The sequence below is a fragment of the Armigeres subalbatus genome, chromosome 2 (assembly GCF_024139115.2).
Source record: "Armigeres subalbatus isolate Guangzhou_Male chromosome 2, GZ_Asu_2, whole genome shotgun sequence".
Lineage (NCBI taxonomy): Eukaryota > Metazoa > Arthropoda > Insecta > Diptera > Culicidae > Armigeres > Armigeres subalbatus.
Window position 1 is genome coordinate 93,696,125 of NC_085140.1, and position 27,672 is coordinate 93,723,796.

At 44.5% G+C, this 27,672-nt stretch overlaps 2 protein-coding genes across 2 annotated transcripts in view; one reads left to right on the forward strand and one right to left on the reverse strand.

Annotated features, from left to right (window-relative positions):
- LOC134210055 (uncharacterized) overlaps positions 1 to 27,672 on the forward strand; it is a 923,126-nt gene that overhangs the window by 372,913 nt on the left and 522,541 nt on the right. The gene's annotated exons all lie outside the window — the stretch shown is intronic.
- On the reverse strand, positions 13,552 to 23,101 carry LOC134215113 (uncharacterized). The gene is made up of 5 exons (XM_062694364.1): positions 22,714 to 23,101; positions 14,850 to 15,102; positions 14,109 to 14,787; positions 13,854 to 14,055; positions 13,552 to 13,782 (listed from the first exon to the last, which is right to left on the reverse strand). The coding sequence occupies exons 2-5, from the start codon at positions 15,022 to 15,024 to the stop codon at positions 13,552 to 13,554; spliced, it is 1,287 nt and encodes a 428-aa protein (XP_062550348.1). The 5' UTR covers positions 15,025 to 15,102; positions 22,714 to 23,101.

A 27,672-nucleotide genomic window follows, 5' to 3' on the forward strand; every position in this document is an offset into this window, starting at 1 on the left:
ACACAATATCCTGTGACCTTGCTTCAAATATGTTTAGAACTTCCACAGTTATCATCCATGTGATTTTTGTGAACCTTTCATTGCTTCCAAAACTATTCATTTACCTAATTGAAGTTTGGATTTCCATTGTCAAAAAATGTCTACATTCTGATGCGGATTATACTCAGCTGCCGAATCGTCACGGGTGGATTCGAGCTTTTAATATCGTCGGTCATCGGTTCGCTTGAATAAATTTTCTCGGCTACGGGTGAAGTTAAACGAACTTTTGATTGGAGCAGAATGGCTGCTATCGGAAAGCCCGGGGTTCACCACGACATGTCGTTTTGTTTTTCCCCGAACAACAGGAGGAAACCTTCGTGGAAAACGTTTATTTTAGGGAAATTAAATTATAATATGTTTAAAGGTTAATCATGGAGGATATTTTAATGACGTTAATGTGAGCAATCAGTTTTTCTGCGTCATAGACCTACAGCATTTCGTTCACCGATTCATCGTGTTGATGAATTTGCCCAAATTTCTGTTATTAAATAGAACCATTGTAGTAGTTCGTCGTACGTTGAAGTACAAGTTTTCGCGATACAGCACTAATGCATCATTATTGCAAAATCTCTCAAATAGTACGTTGTTGCAAAAAACACAAAATGCCATAACAGTTAATGGAAGCACATTGAACAAATAAATATCCTTCAGATTCCTCTCGTTCATCATCGAAGCATCTCAACAGTGATTACCCCCAGCGGAAACATTGCTCAATTGACTTGACTTCGACTTCGGATGTTCGTTTGAGCGATATAATACTTCTCCACTCGCCACGGAAAAAAGAACTTTTCCCATTCTTATGCTATTATCCCTTTCCTTAATTGGAAACTGGGAAACTTCCTCATAAACAGAACCATTATGAGTGCTGCTTACGATGATGGGAGGAAAACTAAAAAGTTCGACAAATGGCAGGAAGAAACAACTTAAATTTCGCCTCAATTGCCCGATAGTTATCATTCAATTGCGTTCCACGCGGCTGGCTTGCCGCGAACCTCGAACGAAGTTCGCCAGCAATGTTGCGGATTTATCGAGCGAAAGGGGTTTTATGGCTTCCGGTGACACCGGACGGTGATGGTGGTGGTGGTTGGATGCCGAATGGCCCCCTCCATTTCCTCGGGGGCTGACTCTGGGTTTCTTATTTTCCATTTTTACGATCCGAGAATGGCCTTCATAAAATGGGTTTGGATAATAAAAGCGGCGATGATTGGGGCGAGGATCGTAAACGCGAAGGTCGTTGCGGTAAGGAAAATTTACATGCTACCTCTACTTATTATGTGAGGAAATGCAGTGCAGTGTCTCATGAGTGAGATTGGATGGTAAGAAGCAATTTTGGTCTAGTTTTCAAGCTATGTCGTCTTGAGTTTTGAATCCTTTGTTACTATTTTATGATTTTGTAGGTTTAGCAAATATTTACTTCCAACACTTGTCTAACAGATTTGTACGAGGCCATTCGTGATATCTTTATTTTGTTAATGTTGCTGCAAGGTTTTAAGTTCTTACGCGATTGTGACCTTTCCTTCGACAACTCGCCTATTGTCGATTGATTAAAGATTTATATTTCAAGAATCTAGAAGTTTTTTTTTATTCTTTATTAAAGAGACTTGCAGCCCTAGGCTGACTCAGCTCTGAAAATTAGCAGTTTTTAGACAGATTTGAACAGATGTAAGAAAATCTTACATTCCTATGACTATGACTCCCAGAAATAGAGGAGATGTCCATTTTTCCCGATGAGCCATTATACATGTTGACGTAGAATGACGTCTGCGTTTTCTATCGCGGTGTAGACTTTGCGATTGCGGAAATCGGATACCGTCACTAAAATATGATAGATTTTAAACGTAAATATCTCACCCGTTTCCCGATGGATTTTTTTTGCGTAAACTACGTCTAAGGGTAAGGCTCGGATGCAGGGTGCAAAATGAAAATTTCGAAATTGAGGATCGTCACGAAGTCATGTAAGATTTCAGACGTTTATACTGCCGTTATACGCATATATGCCCCATATTTGCTGGGATTTCCTATGTACATGGGACAATTATGCGTAGAACGGCAGTATAGCACCTTTATCTTTCGATGGATAATAAGATTTATATATCATTCAATTCGCAAAACTTTCCACCAATTTGCTAATTGTATTAAAACTATTGATTCTCAACACAAAACTATTAAACATTTTAATTAACATTTAACTTCCGGAGGAATTCCCGGAGGAACTTCCGGAGGAATTCCCGGGTGAACTTCCGGAGGAATTCCCGGGTGAACTTCCGGAGGAATTCCTGGAGGAACTTCCGGAGGAATTCTCGGAGGAACTTCCGGAGGAATTCCCGGAGGAACTTCCGGAGGAATTGCCGGAGGAACTTCCGAGGAATTCCGGAGGAACTTCCGGAGGAATTCTGGAGGAACTTCCGGAGGAATTCCTGGAGGAACTTCCGGAGGAATTCTGGAGGAACTTCCGGAGGAATTCCCGGAGGAACTTCCGGAGGAATTCTGGAGGAACTTCCGGAGGAATTCCTGGAGGAACTTCCGAGGAATTCGGAGGAACTTCCGGAGGAATTCCTGAGGAACTTCCGGAGGAATTCCGGAGGTACTTCCGTAGGAATTTGGAGGAACTTCCGGAGGAATTCCTGGAGGAACTTCCGGAGGAATTCCCGGAGGAACTTCCGGAGGAATTCGGAGGAACTTCCGGAGGAATTCCTGGAGGAACTTCGGAGGAATTGGAGGAACTTCCGGAGGAATTCCCGGAGGAACTTCCGGAGGAATTCCCGGAGGAACTTCCGGAGGAATTCCTGGAGGAACTTCCGGAGGAATTCCCGAGGAACTTCCGGAGGAATTCGGAGGAACTTCCGGAGGAATTCCCGGAGGAACTTCCGGAGGAATTCTGGAGGAACTTCCGGAGGAATTCTGGAGGAACTTCCGGAGGAATTCCTGAGGAACTTCCGGAGGAATTCCTGGAGGAACTTCGGAGGAATTCGGAGGAACTTCCGGAGGAATTCCCGGAGGAACTTCCGGAGGAATTCCGGAGGAACTTCCGGAGGAATTCCTGGAGGAACTTCCGGAGGAATTCCCGGAGGAACTTCGGAGGAATTCGGAGGAACTTCCGGAGGAATTCCCGGAGGCACTTCCGGAGGAATTCCTGGAGGAACTTCCGGAGGAATTCCTGGAGGAACTTCCGGAGGAATTCTCGGAGGAACTTCCGGCGGAATTCCCGGAGGAACTTCCGGAGGAATTCCCGGAGGAACTTCCGGAGGAATTCCCGGAGGAACTTCCGGAGGAATTCCCGGAGGAACTTCCGGAGGAATTCCCGGAGGAACTTCCGGAGGAATTCCTGGAGGAACTTCCGGAGGAATTCTCGGAGGAACTTCCGGAGGAATTCCCGGAGGAACTTCCGGAGGAATTCCCGGAGGAACTTCCGGAGGAATTCCCGGAGGAACTTCCGGAGGAATTCCGGAAGAATTCCCGGAGGAACTTCCGGAAGAATTCCCGGAGGAACTTCCGGAGGAATTCCCGGAGGAACTTCCGGAGGAATTCCTGGAGGAACTTCCGGAGGAATTCCCGGAGGAACTTCCGGAGGAATTCCCGGAGGAACTTCCGGAGGAATTCGGAGGAACTTCCGGAGGAATTCCCGAGGAACTTCCGGAGGAATTCGAGGAACTTCCGGAGGAATTCCCGGAGGAACTTCCGGAGGAATTCCGGAGGAACTTCTGGAGGAATTCCTAGAGGAACTTCCGCAGGAATGGAAGATGGAAGAACTTCCCGGAGGAATTCCCGGAGGAATTCCTGGAGGAACCTCCGTAGAAATTCTTGGAGAAACTTCCCGAGGAACTATCGGAAGCACTTTCCGAGGAACTTCCCGAGGAACTTCCGGAGGAATTCCTGGAGGAACTTCCGGAGGAACTTTTGGAGGAACTTCCGGAGGAACTCTTGGAGGAACTTCCGGAGGAACTCTTGGAGGAACTTCCGGAGGAATTACTGGAGGAACTTCCGGAGGAATTACTGGAGAAACTTACAGAGGAATTCGGAGGAACTTCTGGAGGAATTCCGGAGGAACTTCCGGAGGAATTCCTGGAGGAACTTCCGGAGGAATTCCCGGAGGAACTTCCGGAGGAATTCCCGGAGGAACTTCCGAAGGAATTCCCGGCGGCACATACGGAGGAAATCATAGAGAAACTTCCGGAGGAATACAAAGAGGAACTTCCAGAGGAATTCCTGGAGGAACTTCCGGAGGAATTCCCGGAGGAACTTCTGGAGGAATTCCCGGAGGAACTTCCGGAGGAATTCCTAGAGGAACTTCCGGAGGAATTCGTGGATGAACTTCCGGAGGAATTTCCGGAGGAACTTCCGGAGGAATTCCCGGAGGAACTTCCGGAGGAATTCCCGGAGGAACTTCCGGAGGAATTCCCGGAGGAACTTCCGGAGGAATTCCCGGAGGAACTTCCGGAGGAATTCCCGGAGGAACTTCCGGAGGAATTCGCGGAGGAACTTCCGGAGGAATTCCGGAGGAACTTCCGAGGAATTCCCGGAGGAACTTCCGGAGGAATTCCCGGAGGAACTTCCGGAGGAATTCCCGGAGGAACTTCCGGAGGAATTCCTGGAGGAACTTCCGGAGGAATTCCCGGAGGAACTTCCGGAGGAATTCCCGGAGGAACTTCCGGAGGAATTCCGGAGGAACTTCCGGAGGAATTCCCGGAGGAACTTCCGAGGAATTCCCGGAGGAACTTCCGGAGGAATTCGAGGAACTTCCGGAGGAATTCCCGGAGGAACTTCCGGAGGAATTCGGAGGAACTTCCGGAGGAATTCGGAGGAACTTCCGGAGGAATTCCCGGAGGAACTTCCGAGGAATTCGGAGGAACTTCCGGAGGAATTCCCGGAGGAACTTTCGCAGGAAGTCGCCGGGGAACGTCCGGAGGGATAGCGGCAGGAACTCCCGGAGGAATTCCCCCGGGAACTTCCGGAGGAATTCCCGGAGGAACTTCCGGAGGAATTCCCGGAGGAACTTCCGGAGGAATTCCCGGAGGAACTTCCGGAGGAATTCCCGGAGGAACTTCCGGAGGAATTCCCGGAGGAACTTCCGGAGGAATTCCCGGAGGAACTTCCTTAGGAATTCCCGGAGGAACTTCCGGAGGAATTCCCGGAGGAACTTCCGGAGGAATTCCCGGAGGAACTTCCGGAGGAATTCCTGGAGGAACTTCCGGAGGAATTCCTGGAGGAACTTCCGGAGGAATTCCCGGAGAAACTTCCGGAGGAATTCCTGAAGGAACTTCCGGAGGAATTCCTGGAGGAACTTCCGGAGGAATTCCTGGAGGAACTTCCGGAGGAATTCCTGGAGGAACTTCCGGAGGACGAACTCCTGCAAGAATTCCGGGACGAAGTTCCGAAGAAAATACTGGACGAATTTTCGAAAGAATTCCTAGACGAACTTTCGGAGGAATTCCTGGACGAACTCCCGAAGGAATTCCTGGACGAACTTCCGGAGTAAATCCTGGACGAACTTAAATTATTTAACCAAAGACTCTTCTGTGGTAATTTTGATAAATTCCCCCTAAGATATTCGAAGGATTTGTTGTTTTCCAGTTGGCTTAATTTTTTTTATTAATGAGATTCTAAAGCAAAGTAATGCGCAACTAGTGCAACACACAACTAAATATTGGTTTCTTATGATACTAAATATGTAATGTTTGGTGCCACACGATCATGACTATTTAAAATATTGATCAAAACATCAACGTCACATCAAAAAACGAATTTTCTTGTTCATTCAATTTGTTGCACTTATTCGATTGATAGTGATTTTTTCCTGCTGGTTTAAGATCAATTTGTATAAAACAGTGTCTAAAGCATGTGCTCCATAAGGTTTTAAAACAAAAATCCCACCCCACATATTTTTTTGTATTCCGTTAATCCTTGTTCCGTTTAACCAAAGTTGATCAGAAAATTTACTACTGAGTATGTTGCCTTAATCAGAGAGACGAATGTTGGCGTTGTGATGTCCAGCGTCTTCAAGCAATCTACAGATACTCCCTGGCGATTGGCCATCAAGGTAATACTCAAACTGGTGCGCAATTGCAAATACTCCGAACGGAATTCCCGCTGGTATGGAATTTGAGCACAAATCTCGAAAATGTGATTCTCAATGGATTCCGCCTGAAAGTTATACTAAAACTAGAAACAAAGAATCGGTATTCACGCTTCTTTACTTACTTCAGCTTGCAGGGCGTCAACCAAATAGCACAACAAAAAGTATTCCGACAAAAAGAAAAATACAGATGTACCAACCGGAATCGATATAGTATTTAGCTCTATCTGCTTAAGCACATAAATCAATGCCCCAATCGCAAACTCCGACAAAACATGTACCAATAAGAATATTTTGCTCAAAATTACTTTCAAGTCTCGAAATTGGCTGAAAATATGATTAGGCATCAACATTATTCGTTAAAAATGAAAAAAAAACATGCTTACCTCCATAGTTCCAAGTGCTGACGCAGAGCTACATGTGCTTGAAATTTCACATCCTGAAAACTAAGTCCCACGTTAGATTTAGACTTCAGCAGAACAAGTTCAAAGCGATGTGCCAAAATTTTGAGTTTTGTTCTCATCCCCATGAGTATAACTCCCAAGCAAACCACGCTGCCGCACATTCTAGGATTAATGGTCAGAGCTAGAAACCAAAAGAAAAGGTATCGCATAATACTAGATGCCGGTTTGCCAGCCTCGGACACTATCCGTGGTAATCTGAACATTTCCTCCATAGTACGGTTCGGAGTCGATATTACGATTGTGTTCCCGAGTATCCAAGCAAAGACGAGCTGCATTGCTCTCCGTGCATAGTTATTGAACATCCTTTGCTCGATTTGGTCGAATTCCTCATCCCCGGAGTTGATGCGTTTGCTGGTGACGAAGTCACGCAGCGAAACGATGGTTTTCATGTTAACCGTGATGGTAAACATTTTAAGCCATGATACGCAAATGCCTACAAGTTTTACGATCTCAAAAATCACTATCGCAGCATCCCTTTGCTCGGATATGGCATCGCATAATTGAAGGAGAAATATGATTGCATGATAGGCGAACAAGCACTGACAAATCATGTGGATCATTGTGCGAGACCTATCCGGTCTGCTTGCACTTCGAATTCCTGTTACGGAGGTTAGGAGGTTAGAACAAAATCATATTTTTATAATAGAATACGAGAAAACATTTCATACCACCAAGCAGCAAAATCTGATCCAGCAGCCAGAAGCAATTTCCAGCTGGTCCTTCGTTAGACAGAAAATATTTGACGCTTCCTATCTTTGATGAGTACCACGCAAAACCACGATTCCAAGCGTATTCGATTTTTGCGAACATTTTGCGCCGAAACTCAGAGAACCTGCTCAGAAGGAATCTGATCCCAATGTGGGATCCAGAATTGGACTTTTGTCTAAACCTCTAAACTTAATCAGTCCCGAATTGGCACCTGCAATAGCTCTCACATTCGGATATTAAGGGATCAAACACCAGGATATTGTTTCGACAATGACCAACAATTAAACAGTCGAATTTCCTACTGAACGGTCAATAAATTGCAAATAGAACCGTGTTTTGGTAATCTCAATGCCTGTTTGATTTTAAGGGATTTTATGAGGGGATTGGATGTTATAACGATGTATTCTGAGGCTCAATCAAAAACATTCCAAAAGCATAATGTGATAAAAATACTGCAACAGGGATGTCTTAAGCACGCCATTTTTAGGCCTTTTGTAGGAGAATCGACTGTGATTGCTTTTAGAGCAGCGAGGTGAAAAATGTATCACAGAAAGAAACGTACATTCAAACAAAAGTGTGATATGTGCGAAACAAAGATTATCATTATCTGAATTGTAAATGCATAGAGTAAATGAAGGCTTTGACGGCGTTCTCTCTATTACCGGTAGGATGCTTTCTCAGACAAAGTAACAGCTCAGACAATATTAACGTAAGTTAATATTAAATTTAAATATTTGATACCTAATGTGAAACTTGGAATCAAAAGGCTAAATTACAGTGGAAACATATTCCTATCAATTTTCAGAGGGCATAATTAATAGGGGTGGGAAAATCTATTTCTTTTTCTATTACTGCTCATCATACTATTTACTTGATAGCTTCATACATAATGCAAAAGATACGCAACCAAAATAATCAGAAACATTTTTTTTAAATATATTTTGATCCCAATACGACTGGTTTAATGATTCGTTACGGGAATTAATCATTTCAAAATGGTTACACCCAACCGGTGATTTTTAGATTTTCAAATCATTCTGTATGAGAACCTAGCAAAACTTGTATAAGAACTGGGCATAAGCGAAAATGCTAGATTCTTACATAAATATTGTATGAGACCTTACAATTTTGCAACTTTGTTCTGCCAATATTTGTTTGTAAGCTTACATTTTTTGTATAAGAATCTAACAATTTGCCCAGTTTTTATACAGGTTTTGGTAGGTTCTTATACAGAATTGTCAATGGCTCTCAATCGTTACGCTCACCAACGATCTGATCTGACTGGCCATAGCACGGGTCTGCCTGTGTTAAACTTGCGAAGCAATCGAAGGTAAAAAAGAATATCAAGGCCAGAATTGTGGAGTTTCTTCAACCACCGCCGACCACAGATGTTCGATGGGACTCGAACCGAAAGTGGTTACCTCCAATACATTTTTCAAATCATTATCTTCCATATGAGTTTTCAGAACATTGTAAATTAATGTCCAACTCGGGTGGTTTAATCCTCGGAATATAGGCAATTAACTTTGATTGAACATCGTCTCAAGTCAATTCAGAAAGCTACTGTTCCGCGCGCGTTTGCTGGAAATCATCGTGTGGTCATCATCAGCATCGTCAGCGCTCAACAGAAAAATTTGTTTGAAAATTTAGTAAAGCAGGTTTATCGGCAACGAGTGAAAAATGAGAGAGAAAATTGCATTTGCACAATTCTGCCGACGACAGCTACTTAATGAATTACCGCTTATTTGATACAGACGCCATCTTTATGAATAATTTTCTGCATCAACTACCCGTCAACGGCCTTCACTGGCAAAAGTTCCTCTCAATGCTTCTCTCCAGCCACTTACAGCAGCAAAACGAAAGTAAGAATTTCGAGAGAAAATTTCATTTGTCAGACAATTTTCAATACGGCAAACTAAACCTTTTTCTTCATTAAATGATAATCCTGAAAAAGGATCGATTACGTGCATCATTCACTATTAGTATACGAGAAAATACTACTTTAGTACTGTTCCCACTGAAGTCGAGATTTCAGCAGCAACCACCGCCGACGGCCATCATTGTTGGATAAGTTTCGAAATCTTATCAGTTGCTGACGACGGCTGATTATTTACAGCAAACCGGATCTGCGGTGTTACCATTCTAGGTTGTTCACTCCATTATTTCCAATTCAGAGCCAGATAAGAGAAGCCATTCTGCAATTCAGGATGAATTAAATAATGAACAACCTTTGTATGACAGCTGTCAACGTAAAAAGATTCTTTCTATGTACTGAAAACCACTCACAATGAATCAATGGAAGTTCCTCCAGGAATTCCTCCGGAAGTTCCTCCAGGAATTCTTCCGGAAGTTCCTCCAGGAATTCCTCCGGAAGTTCCTCCAGGAATTCCTCCGGAAGTTCCTTCAGGAATTCCTCCGGAAGTTCCTCCAGGAATTCCTCCGGAAGTTCCTCCAGGAATTCCTCCGGAAGTTCCTCCAGGAAGTTCCTCCAGGAATTCCTCCGGAAGTTCCTCCGGGAATTCCTCCGGAAGTTCCTCCAGGAATTCCTCCGGAAGTTCCTCCGGAAGTTCCTCCAGGAATTCCTCCGGAAGTTCCTCCAGGAATTCCTCCGGAAGTTTCTCAAGGAATTCCTCCGGAAGTTCCTCCAGGAATTCCTCCGGAAGTTCCTCCAGGAATTCCTCCGGAAGTTCCTCCAGGAATTCCTCCGGAAGTTCCTCCAGGAATTCCTCCGGAAGTTCCTCCAGGAATTCCTCCGGAAGTTCCTCCAGGAATTCCTCCGGAAGTTCCTCCAGGAATTCCTCCGGAAGTTCCTCCAGGAATTCCTCCGGAAGTTCCTCCAGGAATTCCTCCGGAAGTTCCTCCAGGAATTCCTCCGAAGTTCCTCCAGGAATTCCTCCGAAGTTCCTCCAGGAATTCCTCCGGAAGTTCCTCCAGGAATTCCTCCGGAAGTTCCTCCAGGAATTCCTCGGAAGTTCCTCCAGGAATTCCTCCGGAAGTTCCTCCAGGAATTCCTCCGAAGTTCCTCCAGGAATTCCTCCGGAAGTTCCTCCAGGAATTCCTCCGAAGTTCCTCCAGGAATTCCTCCGGAAGTTCCTCCAGGAATTCCTCCGGAAGTTCCTCCAGGAATTCCTCCGGAAGTTCCTCCAGGAATTCCTCCGGAAGTTCCTCCAGGAATTCCTCCGGAAGTTCCTCCAGGAATTCCTCCGGAAGTTCCTCCAGGAATTCCTCCGGAAGTTCCTCCAGGAATTCCTCCGAAGTTCCTCCAGGAATTCCTCCGGAAGTTCCTCCAGGAATTCCTCCGGAAGTTCCTCCAGGAATTCCTCCGGAAGTTCCTCCAGAATTCCTCCGGAAGTTCCTCCAGGAATTCCTCCGGAAAGTTCCTCCAGGAATTCCTCCAGGAATTCCTCCGGAGATCCTCCAGGAATTCCTCCGAAAGTTCCTCCAGGAATTCCTCCGGAAGTTCCTCCAGGAATTCCTCCGGAAGTTCCTCCAGGAATTCCTCCGGAAGTTCCTCCAGGAATTCCTCCGGAAGTTCCTCCAGGAATTCCTCCGGAAGTTCCTCCAGGAATTCCTCCGGAAGTTCCTCCAGGAATTCCTCCGGAAGTTCCTCCAGGAATTCTTCCGGAAGTTCCTCCAGGAATTCGTCCGGAAGTTCCTCCAGGAATTCCTCCGGAAGTTCCTCCAGGAATTCCTCCGGAAGTTCCTCCAGGAATTCCTCCGGAAGTTCCTCCAGGAATTCCTCCGGAAGTTCCTCCAGGAATTCCTCCGGAAGTTCCTCCGGAAATTCCTCCAAGAATTCCTCCGGAAGTTCTTCCAGGAATTTTCTCGGAAGTTCCTCCGGAAGTTCCTCCCGGAATTCTTCCGGAAGTTCTTCCAAGGATTCCTCAGGAATTTCTTCCAGAAATTCCTCCGGAAGTTCGTTCAGGACTTCCTCCGGAAGTTCGTCCAGGATCTCCTTCAGGAGTTCGTCCAGGAATTCCTTCGGAAGTTCGTTCAGGAATTCCTTCGGGAATTTGTCCAGGAAGTCCTTCGGAAGTTCATCCAAGAGTTCCTTTTGATGTTCCTCCGGAAATTCCGGAAGGTCCTTCGTGCATTTATCAGGTAGCTCCTCCAGGAATTTTTCAGTAAGTCCCTCTGGTCATTCCTCAGGAAGTTCTTCCGGGAATTTTGTAGAAAGTTCCTCCGGGAATTTTTCAGGAAGTTCCTCCAAGAATTCCTCCGGAAAATCGTCCAGGATTTCCTCCGCTAGCTCCTCCAAGAGTTCTTTCGGAAGTTCCTCTGAGAATTCCTCCGGGAATTTCTGCGGAAGTTCGTCCATGAATTCTTTCGGAAGTTCTTACAGAAAGTCCTCCGGAAATTCCTCCAGAAATTCTTCCGGAAGATCCTCCAGAAATTCCTCCGGAAGTTCTACCGGGATTCCTCCGGTAGTTTCTCCGGGAATTCCTACGGTAGTTCCTCCGGGAATTCCTCCGGAATATCCTCCGGAAGTTCCTCCGGGAAATCCTCCGGAAGTTCTTCCAGAAATTCCTCCGGAAGTTCCTCCGGGAAATCCTCCGGAAGTTCTTCCAGAAATTCCTCCGGAAGTTCCTCCAGAAAGTCCTCCGGAAATTCCTCCAAAAATTCCTCCGAATTTTCTCCAGAAATTTCTCCGGAAGTTCCACCAAAAATTCTCTATGATGTTTTTTAAGTTCCTCCAGGAATTTCTTTTGGGAGTTTCTTTGGAAGTTCCTCCGGAAGTTCTCCAGGAATTCCTCCCGAAGTTTCTCCAGAAATTCCCCCAGGAGTTCCTCCAGAAATTCCTCCGGAAGTTCCTCCAGAAATTCCTCCGGAAGTTCCTCCAGAAATTCCTCCGGAAGTTCCTCCAGAAATTCCTCCGGAAGTTCCTCCAGAAAGTCCTCCGGAAATTCCTCCAAAAATTCCTCCAAATTTTCTCCAGAAATTTCTCCGGAAGTTCCTCCGGAAATTCCTGCAGAAATTCCTCCAGGAAGTTCCTCCAGAAATTCCTCCGAGAATTCCTTCGGTAGTTCCTCCGGGGATTCCTCCGGTAGTTCTTCCGGGAAATCCTCCGGAAGTTCCTCCGGAAATTCCTGCGGGAGTTCGTCCAGGAACTCCTTCGGGAGTTCGTTCAGGAATTCCTCCGGAAGTTCGTCCAGGAATTCCTTCGGAAATTCGTCCAGGAACTCCTTCTGAAGTTCCTCCAGGAATTCTACTAGAAGTTCCTCCAGGATTCCACCGGAAGTTCCTCTACCAATTCCACCAAAAATTCTCTATGATGTTTTTTAAGTTCCTCCAGGAAATTCTTCCGGGAGTTCCTCCAGAAATTCCTCCGGAAGTTCCTCCAGAAAGTCCTCCGGAAATTCCTCCAGAAATTCCTCCGGAATTTTCTCCAGAAATTCCTCCGGAAGTTCCTCCAGAAATTCCTCTGGGAATTCCTTCGGTAGTTCCTCCGGAAGTTCCTCCGGGAATTCCTCCGGAAGTTCCTCCGGGAAATCCTCCGGAAGTTCCTCCGGGAAATCCTCCGGAAGTTCCTTCGGGAAATCCTCCGGAAGTTCCTCCGGGAAATCCTCCGGAAGTTCCTTCTGGAAATCCTCCGGTTGTTCCTTCTGGAATTCCTCAGGAAGTTCCTCTGGGAATTTCTGCGGGAGTTCCTCCAGGAACTCCTTCGAGAGTTCGTTCAGGAATTCTTCCGGAAGTTCGTCAAGGATTTTTTTCGGAAATTCGTCCAGGAGTTACTCCTGAAGTTCCTCCTGGATTCCACCGGAAGTTCCTCTACCAATTCCACCTAAAATTCTCTATGATGTTTTTTTAAGTTCCGTCAGGAATTCCTTTTGGGAGTTCCTTGAGAAGTTCTTTCAGGATTTTTTTCTGATATGTTCCTCCTGCAAATTATCGGTGAGTTCTTTAAAAAATTTCCCCGAATTTTCCTTACGAATTGTTTCAAGTATTCCTCCGGGAATTCCTTCACGAACTCTTCCAGTCATTTGTTCAAGAACTTCCCCAGAAATCTCATTATAAATAACTCCGGAAACTCATACATAAATTCAGGCGCATGACTTTTTGTTGAATTGATTTTCTATACATATTGATACTAACATATTTGTGATATACAAAACAATAGGTTTATTTTATAGGAGGGTATAGTGAATGCTGCTCAAGTTGGGCTACTTAAAACAATTCGGCATATTTGTTTGGTTAAAGTTTATACAATTCTACTATGAGTAATGCAACTTTGTTTTAGACTTCCGATACGTGATACATCTGTCTGTCTTAATCCATATTAACCAGGAAGTTCACGACCGAATATGCAACATTAATCAGAGCGCCGAAGGTAGGGGTATTAATGACAAACAATCCCATGCAATTCAAGGTAAATCGCTGACGTGTGATTATCAAAACAATCATAAGAGTGGTTCGCAATTGGACGTATTCCGGGTGATAAATTGGGTGATAAGGCATTCGAGCACCAATCTCAAAAATATGATATGCAATAGTTTCAGCCTGTAAAATGCAAAATTCGATTGGTACCTCCAATGAAATTAATTTAACGCAATTTTGCGAGTTTATCTTACCTCGTCCTGAAGCGAATCCGCCAGATGGCACAACAAATAATACTCCAACAAAAAGAAAAACGCAGCCGCACCGGTTGTGGCTGTCAGTGTATTTAATCCAATTTGGCGAACGAAGTAAATCATAGCTCCTATTGCGAAAACCGAAAAGTAATGCACCATAAGAAATATTTTTCCAATCATTCCTTTAAGAATTTGCAAATGGCTGAAAATATCAATAGAACAGATGAAATTTTAGAGGAAGGTCTCCAAGCTAACCTCATATATTCCACATGCATTAGCAAGGACTTCCGAATTTGACTGTTCACGCGTTCGAAGTCTTGCTCGACGTTCGACCCAGGTACTTGTTTAATTCCTTCGAAACGATGAACTAAGAGTTTAAGCTTTGTTCGCATTCCCATGAGAATAACTCCGAAGCACGCCACGCCGCCGCAGATTACCGGAATAATAGAAGCAGCTAAGGTACAGTTGAACAGTTGCTTGAAGAACATGGACGGATATTTCCCTGTTTGGGCCAAATGTGAGGGCAATGTCAGCAATTCATCCACAGAAGGGCTCTGGGACGATAACAGCATTGTATCTCCGACTATCCATCCGTACACAGCTAGCATGGCTCTCCGAGTGGCTCTGTTGAACTTCTTCTGCTCGAGCTCATCGTAATCAAGGCTTCCGGAGTTGACGCGGTCGCTGGTGATGAAACGACGCAAAGTTCCAATCGATTTTTCCAGAAGTGCTATGGCTACCACCTTGGCGAATGAAACACTCAGACAGGCAGCTTTTACCAGTGCCAAAATAAAGTTGGACGAGTCGGTTTTGTTTGCTAACGCATCAACCAGTTGCAGATAGAATACGGTGACGTGGTAGGCGAACAAACTTAGGCAAAACACACGAATTTTACGCTCATGGGCCCAGTTGGCCGTCAACAAGCTTCGCACACCTGTTCCGATGAAATTTGTGAGATCAGAATGATTATTGAAATACAGTATTAAATAAATATACCTGCTTGAAGCATCATCACATCCAACCACCAGAAACAATCGCCAGCAGGTCCTTCATCGGACCAAAAGTGCCTAATTCGGGTGATCGTTGATGACCACCAAGCACTGCCACGGTTCAAGGAGTATCGGATGATTGAGGACATTTTCCGTCGAAGAACGAAAGCGAACTGATGCATGAATGAATTAGAAATGATGGGCGAATCAGAATTTTATTGTCCAATAGCGATGTTGCACACCTGCAAAACTCCCAGCATCTGTAAGAAAAATCGACAATTATAAAACGAGTTCAAACTAGACAAGGAACCCTTTTGAAGTGAATGACACGTGCTGCTGAAATGACTTTGTTAAAATCCGATATAAGTAAAAGCAAAGCAACATAAATGACATGTCTAATTGATGCCCTAGGAAATGCTGTGTATCAGTTTGACTTTCAATGTTATGTTTTTGCCTTTCTCGTATACAAAGTATACGTAAAGGCTGTATGTTCGCTCCAAAAACAAACATTTGATGGAAGACCCGAAGACCCATAGTGTTATATACCGATCAACTCAGTTCGACGAATTGAGGTGATGTCTGTGTGTGTGCGCGCAAAACCCGCAAAAAAAATTAAACCCATTTTTAGGAACTTATCCTTAACTCGCAACAGGTTGCATTCAACGCACAGTCCTGTCCCATGGTTTCCTATTGAAAATATGCCATATCGGACTATGGGCTCAGAAGTTATGGCCAAAATACTATTTTTATAACAGAAAAAACACACAGAAAGGCTTCATCACCGCTAGGTGGATTAATCTGGGTTTTATTTTGATAATTTGGAAGATTAAGAAAAATTACATAAATGAGAATATTTTAAAATCATGTTATCTGATTTATCTTTTGCGTTAAGCTCGGATCGGAAGAAAACGAATTTGGAATGTGTAACAGATGGTGTTGTTTATCGATTTCAGGGTGGCATACGTCAGAATGGTCCAGGCAGAACTATAGAAAATTATGAACGAGAACAGCTTTCCCGGGAAGCTTGCATAACTGATAAAAGCAACGGTGGAAGGTGTACGAAACTATGTCAAGATTTCGAGCGAACACTCCAGACGTTTGAATCCCGCCAGGACTACACCAAGGTGATGAACTCTCATGCCTGTTGTTCAATTTTACGCAAGAAGGTGTCATGCGGAAAGCCGGGTATCACTGCTGGGGTACGATTTTCACCAAGGGCTCCGGAAGAAACTGCGTTCAAAAAGATTTACACCCGCGCTAAATGTATCACGCATAGAACGGTAGTCCCTTACGGTCATGTGACTTGTACCATTCTCGAGGAGGACTTGCAAGGACTAGGGGTATTCGAGAGACACGTGCTTAGAACCATCTTTGGCAGTGTGTGGCGGAGAATGATGAACCACGAGCTACGGAGAACCCAGTATCCAGAAGATAGCTAAAGCTGGAAGGGTACGATGGGCAGGGCATGTTAGAATAATGCCAGTCAGCAACCATGCAAAGATCGTGTTCGCTTGCAATTACGCTATAAACAATAATGTGGAAAGCGCAGTAATCTAGGTGGGCGGACCAATTATAAACCTTTTTATCGAGCGTGAAGCGCGACCGAGGATGGAGAGATGTGGCCTCGAATCGTCTATTGTGGCGGTAAATTGTTGATTCAGTGTTAACTGTTTAGATGTAAAGCTAAATAAATAAAATAATTTAGATTCACCTGTGACGTTTCTACCAAAATTTTATTTTCTAGGTAAACTTACACCATCTACACGAGAAAGGCTCCCAAGTAGCATACGCAACATCTCCCAAAAAGCACCTTGTTTCTATTCAGTTTCATTAAAGGCAAAACATCAAAGCACGAAAAAGTTGCATCAAGATGTCAAAAACGTTCGAGTTGTGATCAATGTTTCATTAACGTTGCAATGCAGTACGTGTTTGACATTTGTAAACAAACAACCAAAGAATACTGCACTTTAGGTTGCAAACACGAAACAAAATCACCAAGTTGCATATTGTTTACCATGTAACTTCAATGCGTCTTTCAAAATTTATTTGTTTGTTTTAATTAAGTTGTAGATACATTGAGTGTGTCTTCATGTTTAATTTAGCATCGTTCAACGTTTTGACAACTCACATTTTTTCCGGTGATGATGCAATCAAGTTACAGAAAACCCGAGTACAAAACTTCATAATCGTATGGTTTTTATGGTGAGTCAACATGCAGTTCCTTCGAATTGTTGAATGGTGCTGTGGTAGAGTGAAAGACTATCAATCACAAGATCCATAAATCGAATCCAGTTTTATATTTTTATTTTATTTTTTTCCGCTGTAGTATTTTGCAACATTATTGCAATTTTACTGCAATCGAAGGATGTTTCCGTAGGCTCCACCTCTTGCGCTTTTTAGATTGCAAGAGAGTTATATTTGATGGCAAATACACAAAGATTGTTTCTTTCCGAATAGTTGCAACGCAGTGAAATGCTCCGTAGTGAAACAAGTTGTGCTGCTTGGAAAACTGTTACTTCAAGCCCAAACTAAATCATTTTGCGCCGAACTCTGTAAGTAAACTACATCAGGTTGGTATAATGCAGGATATTGTATCTGTCTACTGTTCAGTAGTTGCTTCTATTGACATTCAGTTTTGTTGGATAATTGGATAATAGTTAAAGTTTGATCGTCATTGCGTACAACCGTTTACCACAAACCCGTTACATTGAACTTTCTCCGTATACGTTCAAGGGCAATACAAATGTGAGAAAAGAATTCATATGTCAAACTGAATTAATGGCGCTGTTCGGCCACATTGAGAGTTGACGAAAAGTCAATGTTTCTATCCACGAAAATACAAAATAGTTGCATGGTATCGGCAGCTGGTTATTTGACTAAGAACAACGCTATGGATTGCCTAACCCAGTACTGGTAGAAGTCCACAATTAAGGGTCATCTAATTATCAGTGTGCTGAAGCTTTACACTTACCGCGCCCATTAATGAATGATTGAGGGGAGTCTTACAAGAACCTAACCCCTTACGGAGCCTCTTCACAGTATTGAACCCTTACTGTGCTAGTCGGGGCTATGCCCAACAAACAATTTAGGCTGAATGAGCATCGTCCAGGTCTCATGTCCGTAAAGAACTACCGGTCTAAAAAGCGTTTTGTAGATAGTCAGTTTACTATGGCGCCGAACTCTATTCGATCGGAGTCCAAAGTACTTACGATTTCCTAACATGATGCGTCTCCGAATTTCTCTGCTGGTAACCGTTATCGAAAATCACCAGTTAGTTCATGTACACGAATTCTTCAACCACCTCGATTTCGTCAACACTAATACAACTCGTGGTGGGTGGCTTACGTTGTCTCTTGCGCCTCTTCCTATCATGTACATTTTCTTCAACGTGTTAATGACTAGTCCAATCCGTTCAGCTTCGCTTTTCAGTCTGATGTAGGCTTCTTCCATCCTCTCAAAGTTACGTGCCATAATATCTATGTCGTCGGCAAAACCAAATAACTGGATGGACTTCGAGAAAATCGTACCATTCGTGTAGATCCCTGCCCTTCGTATTATCCCTTCCAAAGCGATGTTGAATAGCAGACACGAAATACCATCACCTTGCCGTAAGTCGATAAATAGATGATGTGTGGGCACGTTGTATTCGCGGCATTTCTGCAATACCTGACGTATGACGAACACCTGGTCTGTGGTAGAGCGTTCACCCATAAATCCCGCCTAGTACTGCCCAACGAACTCTCTTGCAATTAGTGTTAGTCGGTGGCACAAAATTTGGGAGAGTTCCTTGTAGGTGGCGTATAGCAATGTGATTGCGCGGTAGTTGCTACAATCCAGCTTTTTGTGTACCAGATCTTTTCGAATCTTTCCCAAAAAAGTTTAGCCAAATTTCATTTTTCCATATTTGGTCGGTAGACACTTTACGGAATGAACTTCAACAAGACACCAAAAAATCAATTTACAAGCTACAATCAAACATTTTGGAACTAGCTCATTCAATAAATATGTTAAATTAAAAAAAATATAGGCTTCACGAAAATCACGAAAAAAATGAGGTTTTGTCCAGCTTTCCGCCACTGTGCAGGAAGCGGGCTTGGTAGTCATATGGCTACTGCTTCTTCCTCATACGCAGGAGGTCGTGGGTTCAATCCCAGGTCCGTTCCATTCTCCTACTTTGTATCTTTCTCTTTATTTCTCATGTTCTAGCAATCGCTAGAACTGGAAATGGACTTCCATACCGTTTCCATTACTATTCCTATACCTTCAACTTGAGTATTCTAGCAGTAATCTGCTAGAATTGGTTGGAAATGATCTATAGAGCTCGTTTCCTACATTCAACTAGAAATTCCATCAGTTACCTTCTCCTATCTATCACATTGGCAGCTCGTTAACCAAGACGGACATCTGCCTCTCCAACCTAACCCAGAAATTCCAACAAATTCCGCATGAACTCGTGGCAAGTGCAGAGGTATATTCGGCTTGCAGTGGGCGAGTGATTGCATCATCATTTCCTCCCCCTTCCCAACATTGACTTGCATTCTGACGTGGCAGGCGCCAGTATGACCTAACAAATGAGATCACCAGTACTTGTACATTGAAGATGTGTGCTAGTCCCAAGCGAACATCTGTTGGTTCCTAATGCAAGAACAGCTGATCTGGTCATAATGGAGTAGCAACTACGAGCAGTCAATCAAGCTCAAGCTTTCCACCACTGTGCAGGCTTGGAAATGGACTGTTAACGTTTTCATCAGTGGTTGATATTTCCACAAAAACACTTTAGTGAGTCCCTACGGTGTGATTCAATTTTTCGTCAATTTCAATTCCTCCCACAGGAACTACCCAATAGTGAGTTCAATTCACCTAACCTCGAACATCCGTACGGAAAGCCAAAATTGAGTAACTGGGGTCCAATTAGTTTGCCTTTACTTTCATGTTAAAAAAGTACCCAACGGAAAATTCATTTACCCAAATGGAGGTTTATTTTACTCAATTTCGACCTCAGGTAATGAAAACTCAAAATTGGCTTCCCGTATTGAACTGGCGTCGTTGGATTGTTTCGCTCTTTTGTTATTGACAACAGAAGAAAGAGTGGATGAAAGAGTAGAGAAAAAATAACTTAAAAGTAAGTTCAAAAAACGGCACGTCAAATGCTGGGTAAAGCGTACCATTGGCACTTCGCGTACCTACAGGAATAAAATAGACCCCATCTCGCGGTCCTGAGCCTCTTACCCGGCAACTCCTATCCCTACCTCCACGTGGTGCTGGCCTTGATATGAGCAACCTTAGGCAAGATCGGGTAACCAACTCCGGTGGGAACTATGGTCGTATGCTGACAGGGAAGGATCGGCTCACAACAGCGTCTGTTCTCCATGTTATGGGCGGCTGATCATCGTCCAAGTGCCAGCCAGTGCCAGAGTCCCTCCTAAGAGAAACTGTGGACCATGGTCTACCGGGAATAAGAAGGAATGGTCCTCTGGAAATTTAGGGGAAATGTCAGGCCCTGCCAGCCAGCCTTTAAAAAAACATAAGCAACGAACATTCAACAAGAGAGTACGGACCGGAACCATCGGCGAAGACCACTGCAACGAAAAGAGACTAGCGATTGGGAACTCGATCCATGGAACTGCAAATCTATCAACTGCATCGGGCCAGCACACGCATATTCGCCGATGTGCTCAAGGACCGTGGATTCGGCATCGTAGCGCTGCATGAGGTTTGTTGGAAGGGATCAATGGTGCGAACGTTTAGAGGTAATCATACCATCTACCAGAGCTGCGGCAACACACCCGAGCTGGGAACAGCTTTCATAGTGATGGGCGATATGCAAAGGCACGTGATCGGGTGGTGGGCGATCAATGAAAGAATGTGCAGGTTGAGGATCAAAGACCGGTTCTTCAACTTCAGCATAATCAACATCCATAGCCCACACTCCGGAAGCACTGATGATGATAAGGACGCATTCTACGCGCAGCTGGAACGTGAGTACGACAGCTGCCCAAGCCACGACGTCAAAATCGTCATAGGAGACTTGAACGCTCAGGTTGGCCAAGAGGAGGAGTTTAGACCGACTATTGGAAAGTTCAGCGCTCACCGGCTGACGAACGAAAACGGCCTACGACTAATTAATTTCGCCGCCTCCAAGAATATGGCCATTCGCAGCACCTACTTCCAACACAGCCCCCCGTATCGGTACACCTGGAGATCACTACTACAGACAGAATCACAAATCGACCACGTTCTGATTGAGGGACGGCATTTCTCCAACATTATCGACATCAGGACATATCGTGGCGCTAACGAAGTCGACAGAACGATTGGAAGAGTGCAGACAGATTCAGGAGGAGAAGGACGCAGCGTGGGCGGTCGCGCTGTAGCAAGGTACCCTGCAGAACGTGGAACGTTATAAACGGAAGCGGAGACAGCAGACCCGCCTTTTTCATGAGAAGAAACGCCGCCTGAAAGAAGCGGAGTGCGAGGAGATGGAACAGCTGTGCCGTTCTCAAGAAACACGCAAGTTCTATCAGAAGCTTAACGCATTCCGCAAAGGCTTCGTGCCGCGAGCCGAAATGTGCCGGGATAAGGATGGGAGCATCTTGACGGACGAACGTGTGGTGATCGAAAGGTGGAAGCAGCATTACGAGGAACATTTAAATGGCGCTGAGAGTACAGGCAGTGAAAGTCAAGGCAGCGGAGGAGATGACTAAGTCAGTTCAGCGGACGATAGAAGTCAACCAGCCCTCACCTTGAGGGAAGTTAAGGATGCCATCCAACAGCTAAAGACCAATAAAGCAGCTGGTAAGGATGGTATCGGAGCTGAGCTCATCAAGATCGGCCCGGAAAAGCTAGCCACTTGTCTGCACAGTGCACACACTGATAGTCAGAATCTGGGAAACTGAACAGCTACCGGATGAGTGGAAAGAAGGGGTTATATGCCCCATCTACAAGAGAGAAAGGGTACAAGCTGGAGTGTGAGAACTTTCGAGCGATCACCATCCTTAATGCCGCCTACAAAGTGATATCCCAGATCATCTTCCGTCGTCTGTCACCATTAGTGAATGAGTTCGTGGGAAGTTATCAAGCCGGCTTCGTTGACGGCCGCTCGACAACGGACCAGGTCTTTACTGTACGGCAAATCCTTAAAAAATGCCGTGAATACCAGGTCCCAACGCACCATCTGTTCGTTGACAGTATAGACCGCGTAGAGCTATGGAAAATTATGGATCAGAACAGCTTCCCTGGGAAGCTTACCAGACTGATCAAAGCAAAGGTGGATGGTGTGCAAAACTATGTGAAGATTTCCGGAGAACACTCCTGTATGTTCGAATCGTGCCGGGGACTTTCGTGCCTGTTGTTCAACATTGCGCTAGAAGGTGTCATGCGGAGAGCCGGGTGTAATAGCCAGGGTACGATTTTCAACAGATCCAGTCAATTTATTTGTTTCGCGGATGCCATGGACATTGTCGGCCGAACATTTGCAAAGGTGGCAGAACTGTACACCCGCCTGAAACGTGAAGCAACAAAAGTTGGACTGGTGGTGAATGCGTCAAAGACAAAGTACATGCTTGTGGGCGGAACCGAGCGCGACAGGGCCCGCCTGGGAAGCAGTGTTACGATAGACGAGGATACCTTCAAGGTGGTCGTGGAATTCGTCTACCTTGGATCCTTGCTAACGGCTGACAACAATGTGTAACTTACGTTTGTTACGCCCGCTCAATCACAAAGACTCCTAGCCCACTCAGGGTCGGCTCTTTCCACCGAGATTCAATAAAAGAGGAAAAACCAATAATACGATTAATCGACGGCTTTATTTTGGAAAATCCCTAACGTCCCTATCGCCCTATTTATGTCCTACCATTAACAACATTACTCACGTTTGTGTGTGGTGTCAGTGTTGGGCCCTGATGACGCCGCCTGGTACCTTGGTTCCGACGTTCCGTCCACCTGGGTATGGATTGCCTTCGTCGGACCGTAGTCGGCCGCCTGGCCTGGAATTCACCTTCAGAACTGCTCTATCGGTTATGGGTCGACTTCGTCGGATCGTAATTAACCGCCTCGTCAGGAATTCGCGTTCGAAACTTCGCCAATCACCGCCGTGATACGTTCGACCAAGTTCCCGTCCGGAACCTGGAACTTTTCTGTCGCTTCCACCAAATGCTATGACTTCCCAAAGGGGGGGAGGGGGTTTCGAGGTTCCCGAATGTGGTATCCGAAAGGCTTCACTGCTTTGAGCAGCGTGGCTTTTAGCTGTTGCACTGCTTTCAACCGCGATCACATGCGGTCGACTCCAATCCGCTCTGGGGCTTGCCACCTGTGGTAGCTCTAGGCCTCTGTACCGTAACAACACTCGGTCTCAAGGTCCTGGTAATATCCAGTTAGAAAATCGTAACACTAGTATCACTTAGAGCTTTTTGGGATTCTTGTCGCTTCCCTACACTATTACCGTAGTAATTAAGTACTTTTTATAAAGAACAACTTGACACTTTTTGGAGTTCGTATTGCCTCTAACGTTGATCTTCAGCAAGTGACCGAGTCGAGCTTTCCAACCCAAGTCGGAACCGGTGAAAAGCCCTTTTCTTCGTCGGAGCTCCTGGAATGTTCTGTTGCTCAAATGCATCGGTTACCAATCTCGGCAGCGTAGAGGGGTGTATTGTGGATGTGTCGTGTTGTACCACTGAGCTAACAAATTCTGTTTTGTGTTATGTACTTTAATTTAATTTCACCGTTGTACCGTCTTTCTATCTAGCTTAAGAGTATATTGCATGTTTTAGCTATATTGCATGGCTAAGTTTAATTATTATTTATTTATTTATTATTTTAGACACTTATGCATAGTTTATAAGCAGTCCCTAGCTAGCTAGCTATGGTATTTTATTGGCTTTTCCTCATATACATTAATTGGGGTTGGGATTCCTTAATAGAAGAGTGGACATCGCAAAACGACTGGTCACAAATGTTAGTCGTGAAATACGAAGGTGCATCATCTGTGGAACTCGGGCCTAGTACGGGCTCCAGAAGAAACTACGGTCAAAAATGATTCGCCACCGCACCAAATGTGTCGTGTACAAGACGCTAATAAGACCGGTTGTCCTCTACGGACACGAAACATGGACATGCACAATGCTCGAGGAGGACTTGCAAGCACTCGGAGTATTCGAGAGACGGGTGATTAGGACCATCTTTGTCGGTGTGCAAGAAGACGCTGTGTGGCGGCGAAGAATGAACCACGAGCTAGACTAGCTCTACGGCGAACCCAGTACTCAGAAGGTAGCCTAAGCCGGAAGTGTACGATGGACAGAGCATGTTGCAAGAATGCCGGACAACAACCCTGCAAAGATGGTGTTCGCTTTCAATCCGGCAGATACGAGACAGCGTTGAGTACAGCGAGCGAGACCAGGTGCAAAACCACTTGGCGAGCGTGGGGCGCAATCGAGGATGGAGAGATGCGACCTTGAACCGTGTATTGTGGCGTCAACTTATTATCTGTTTAGATGAAAACTAAATAAATGAAAAAAAATGAAGTTTAAAAAAACTCTACGCTGGGTACTTTTTTTCTTCCGTGTAACAGAACATCAGCGATCGAGCGTTTATTGCTTCCTACCCTCTACTGCTGGCTTTCGTACCTCACTTATCAAAGTATAACTGACCTAGGCAATCACTTTCGCTTTCTTCTGGAATGCAGCTGATCTCCTAGAGGTCAGCTAGAGGGAATATCGTTACATGGAGCAGACCCGATCACTAATGATCGGGTGCAGCGCCACTGAAGGATACATGTTTTTGTGAGAAGTAGCACTATTTGAACGGTTATACCCGGACCTGCGGTGAAGTTCTAGCAATACATTTGCAATTATGATATGATTGATCAATCCTATCGAGAAATATTGTCATAAGACCTGGGCTGTTGGCTGATGCATAAAGGGCCAAATTATATTTGTAATTTCTAGACCGGAAAATTGCTTCATAGATTAAGGAGCTGTAAAGTAGCTTAAGGTGTCACTTTTACCCACTTTTCTCCTACACCACTTATGAGCATAATTTAGATCCAACACACACACAATTTAAAGCTTAGGCTTCCATTTAAATAAATCGTTACTTTAAAAGTATAGCTATTGTCGTGTCCTCAGGAGACGGCTGCATCCGAATCAGCCGTCTCCAGCTGCTGTTCGATCCGCAGCAGCTCCGAAGCACTACTGCTTCCCGCGAAATACATCACAAAACTGAAAGCTCACTTCGTTCAACTGTCACGTCTCGCATCTAGTACTCATGACTATATGCCCTCTTATTCAGTCAATATATTTACTCATACCCCTCTCAATCCCTACAGCTATTTAAAGATATATTACACGGAGATTTGAGATTACACATTTTATGTTTCAAAATCACCCATCTTGAATTGCAATATGGAGCTGTCAAAAAGGTGGGTTATTCCAAATTTACGAAAATGTGTTAAAACCACCCACCTTGAAATTGTATTAAGAAGTCTCGAAGGTGGGTCTTTTTCACACTATTAAGGCTGAAAATAAACTTAGCAATCTTGATCGAAGTTAAGAGATCATTGCCGCATCGCAAGTGATTATTTTTCGAGAATTTAATAAAAATGTATACTTATTCGTAAAATTATTGATAATTATTCGTCAACACTCAATAGCCTATAGGTAAGCCTGTTACACATGCATTGTATAATTTCTATAAGATTTTTTTTCTTCTTTTTAAAAGATTGACATTTGATGACATTTGTCATGGAGGAAGAGAAAAAGCTTTCAATATTCCTTGGTATACTGATCAAGTCCTGCTGCTTTAGAACGGTCCGCTGCCGAGAGGATTCAAAGATACCTCAGGGGTTTGTTTCTCTCTCCAAATTATAATCAAATCCAACAAGACATGTCAACAAAAATGTGTCAGAAGCGCTGTGGTTTAAGGATATGTAATTACTGTTCAGTTGAAATATGTTACTGTCAATGTAATTAATGTTTTTGCAATTAAATAAACAACAATTTATTAGCACATAATATGGTCTTCGGTTTATAATCTTCTCGATAATCTTGTATAGAATTATCTCCAAATTTCATACCATTATTTTTCATGCACATGGGTACTTTTCACCCATCAGACGAAAATCTTGCTTCGAGAAGATGGGTGAAAAATGCACATCAATTTTGACGTACAGGACTCGTACTCACTTATGAGTAAAGACCTTTTACCCACGTTGTGGGTTAGTCCACTTTTCTCGAAGGTGGGTGAAAAATCACCCATTTCTGAGTTTTCCTATTTCTCCGTGTAACCGAAACAAATTTATACCTCTGAAAGTAACCGAAAAGCTCTTAGAGCTCAGCAAGAGAGCTCTTTGCACCTTCACTGGTCTAATAACCGGACACTGTCCGAGCAGATATCACTTGAAAAATATTGGCCAGATTCAGATTGATATCTGTCGTTTCTGTAACATGGAACGTGAAACCTCGGAACATCTTCTTTGCAGTTGTGATGCATTGTACAATGGTAAATCTAAATTTCTAAATAGTGGCTTTATGCAACCAGGAGATATTTGGACTTCAAATCCTGGAAAGTTAGTGGGTTTTATAACCTCAATTATACCGGACTGGGAAAAGACGCGTCTTAGGTTGATTACTTGACAAATGGTGATCAACCTACAAGATGCGACTAGTTAATAATGTTAACCATAGTTAAGAGTAATCAGGGGTATACCACAAAAGTTCAACTCAATGGACGCAGTCGTTCTACGCCCCAAAAAAAAATAAAAATAGCTCTGGAATCTTTGACTTCTTTGCTTTGGTAAAGAAAACAGCACATGAATAGCAATCTTTCACTTTCTGTTTTGGCTCGTCTATTTTTCCTCTTTTTGTGTATGACACGTCAAATATGCATTGGTACCTAATTTACACACTTGTTCATTACTTGTTACTTGAATGTAAACAAAAAAAATCCATCGAATGGAGCTATTAGCGTTTGAAATCTGTCCTAATTTCGTGACGGTCTCAAATTTTTTTTTTTTTTTTTACAAGGGAGAATGCATTTACACACTAACCCAGTACACGTGCATTGTAGTTGCCAAACTACCACACGGAAGTGTACTGGAGTGTCGGACTCGACCATACCGGTAATACCGACTAAACTCCCTTGGGCTCCACCATCGTTTCCCCAGGAACTACCTCGCAGTACTACTTCTGGGGGGATGGCAGTACTAAGCGTACTCGCTCATTATCGCTCACACAGGCACTCGTCCCATGCGAGACTGACTTGGGTGCTCGCACACCATTCACTCCATTTGAGTCTTACTTGGATGCTCTCCCGGGCGCTCCGCTGCCATGCCTCGAGGTGTCAATAGCGGTAACTGCCTGGGCCTACAGATATTACGCTACGACACTCCTGCCTCAGCACGAACAGATCAATCACACCACTGCCGAAGCAGACCACACGCTACCCTGCCGAAGCAGGGACACTCCCCATGCACCACATGTGCACAACTGTAGGTATGTGGGTACAACCCACTGCTACCCTGCCGCCGAAGCAGCTTCTCCAAAGACCATTCGCTCCATGTGACCCTTTTTCGGGTGCTCACTCTAACACTCCACTGCCATGCCTCGAGGTGTCGATAGGTCCCTCGACTCCTACCTCAGCATGTGCAGTCCATACTCAGACTTCTGCTGCGCTTCGAGGTGACAATAGCGGCGACACGCTATGACACTCCTGCCTCAGCACAACCAGATCACTCACTCCCTGCCGAAGCAGCTCACGCGCTACCCTACCGAAGTAGGGACACTCCCCAACTCACTCTAACACTCCACTGCCATGCCTCGAGGTGTCGATAGCGGTAT

Coding starts and splice junctions, on each gene's coding strand:
- LOC134215113 (XM_062694364.1), bottom strand. CDS start 15,024: ATGCATCAGTTCGCTTTCGTTCTTCGACGGAAAATGTCCTCAATCATC. Junction 14,056..14,108: donor ATGCATGTGGAATATATGAG/GTTAGCTTGGAG, acceptor TGATATTTTCAG/CCATTTGCAAATTCTTAAAG. Junction 13,783..13,853: donor CGGATTCGCTTCAGGACGAG/GTAAGATAAACT, acceptor TGCATTTTACAG/GCTGAAACTATTGCATATCA.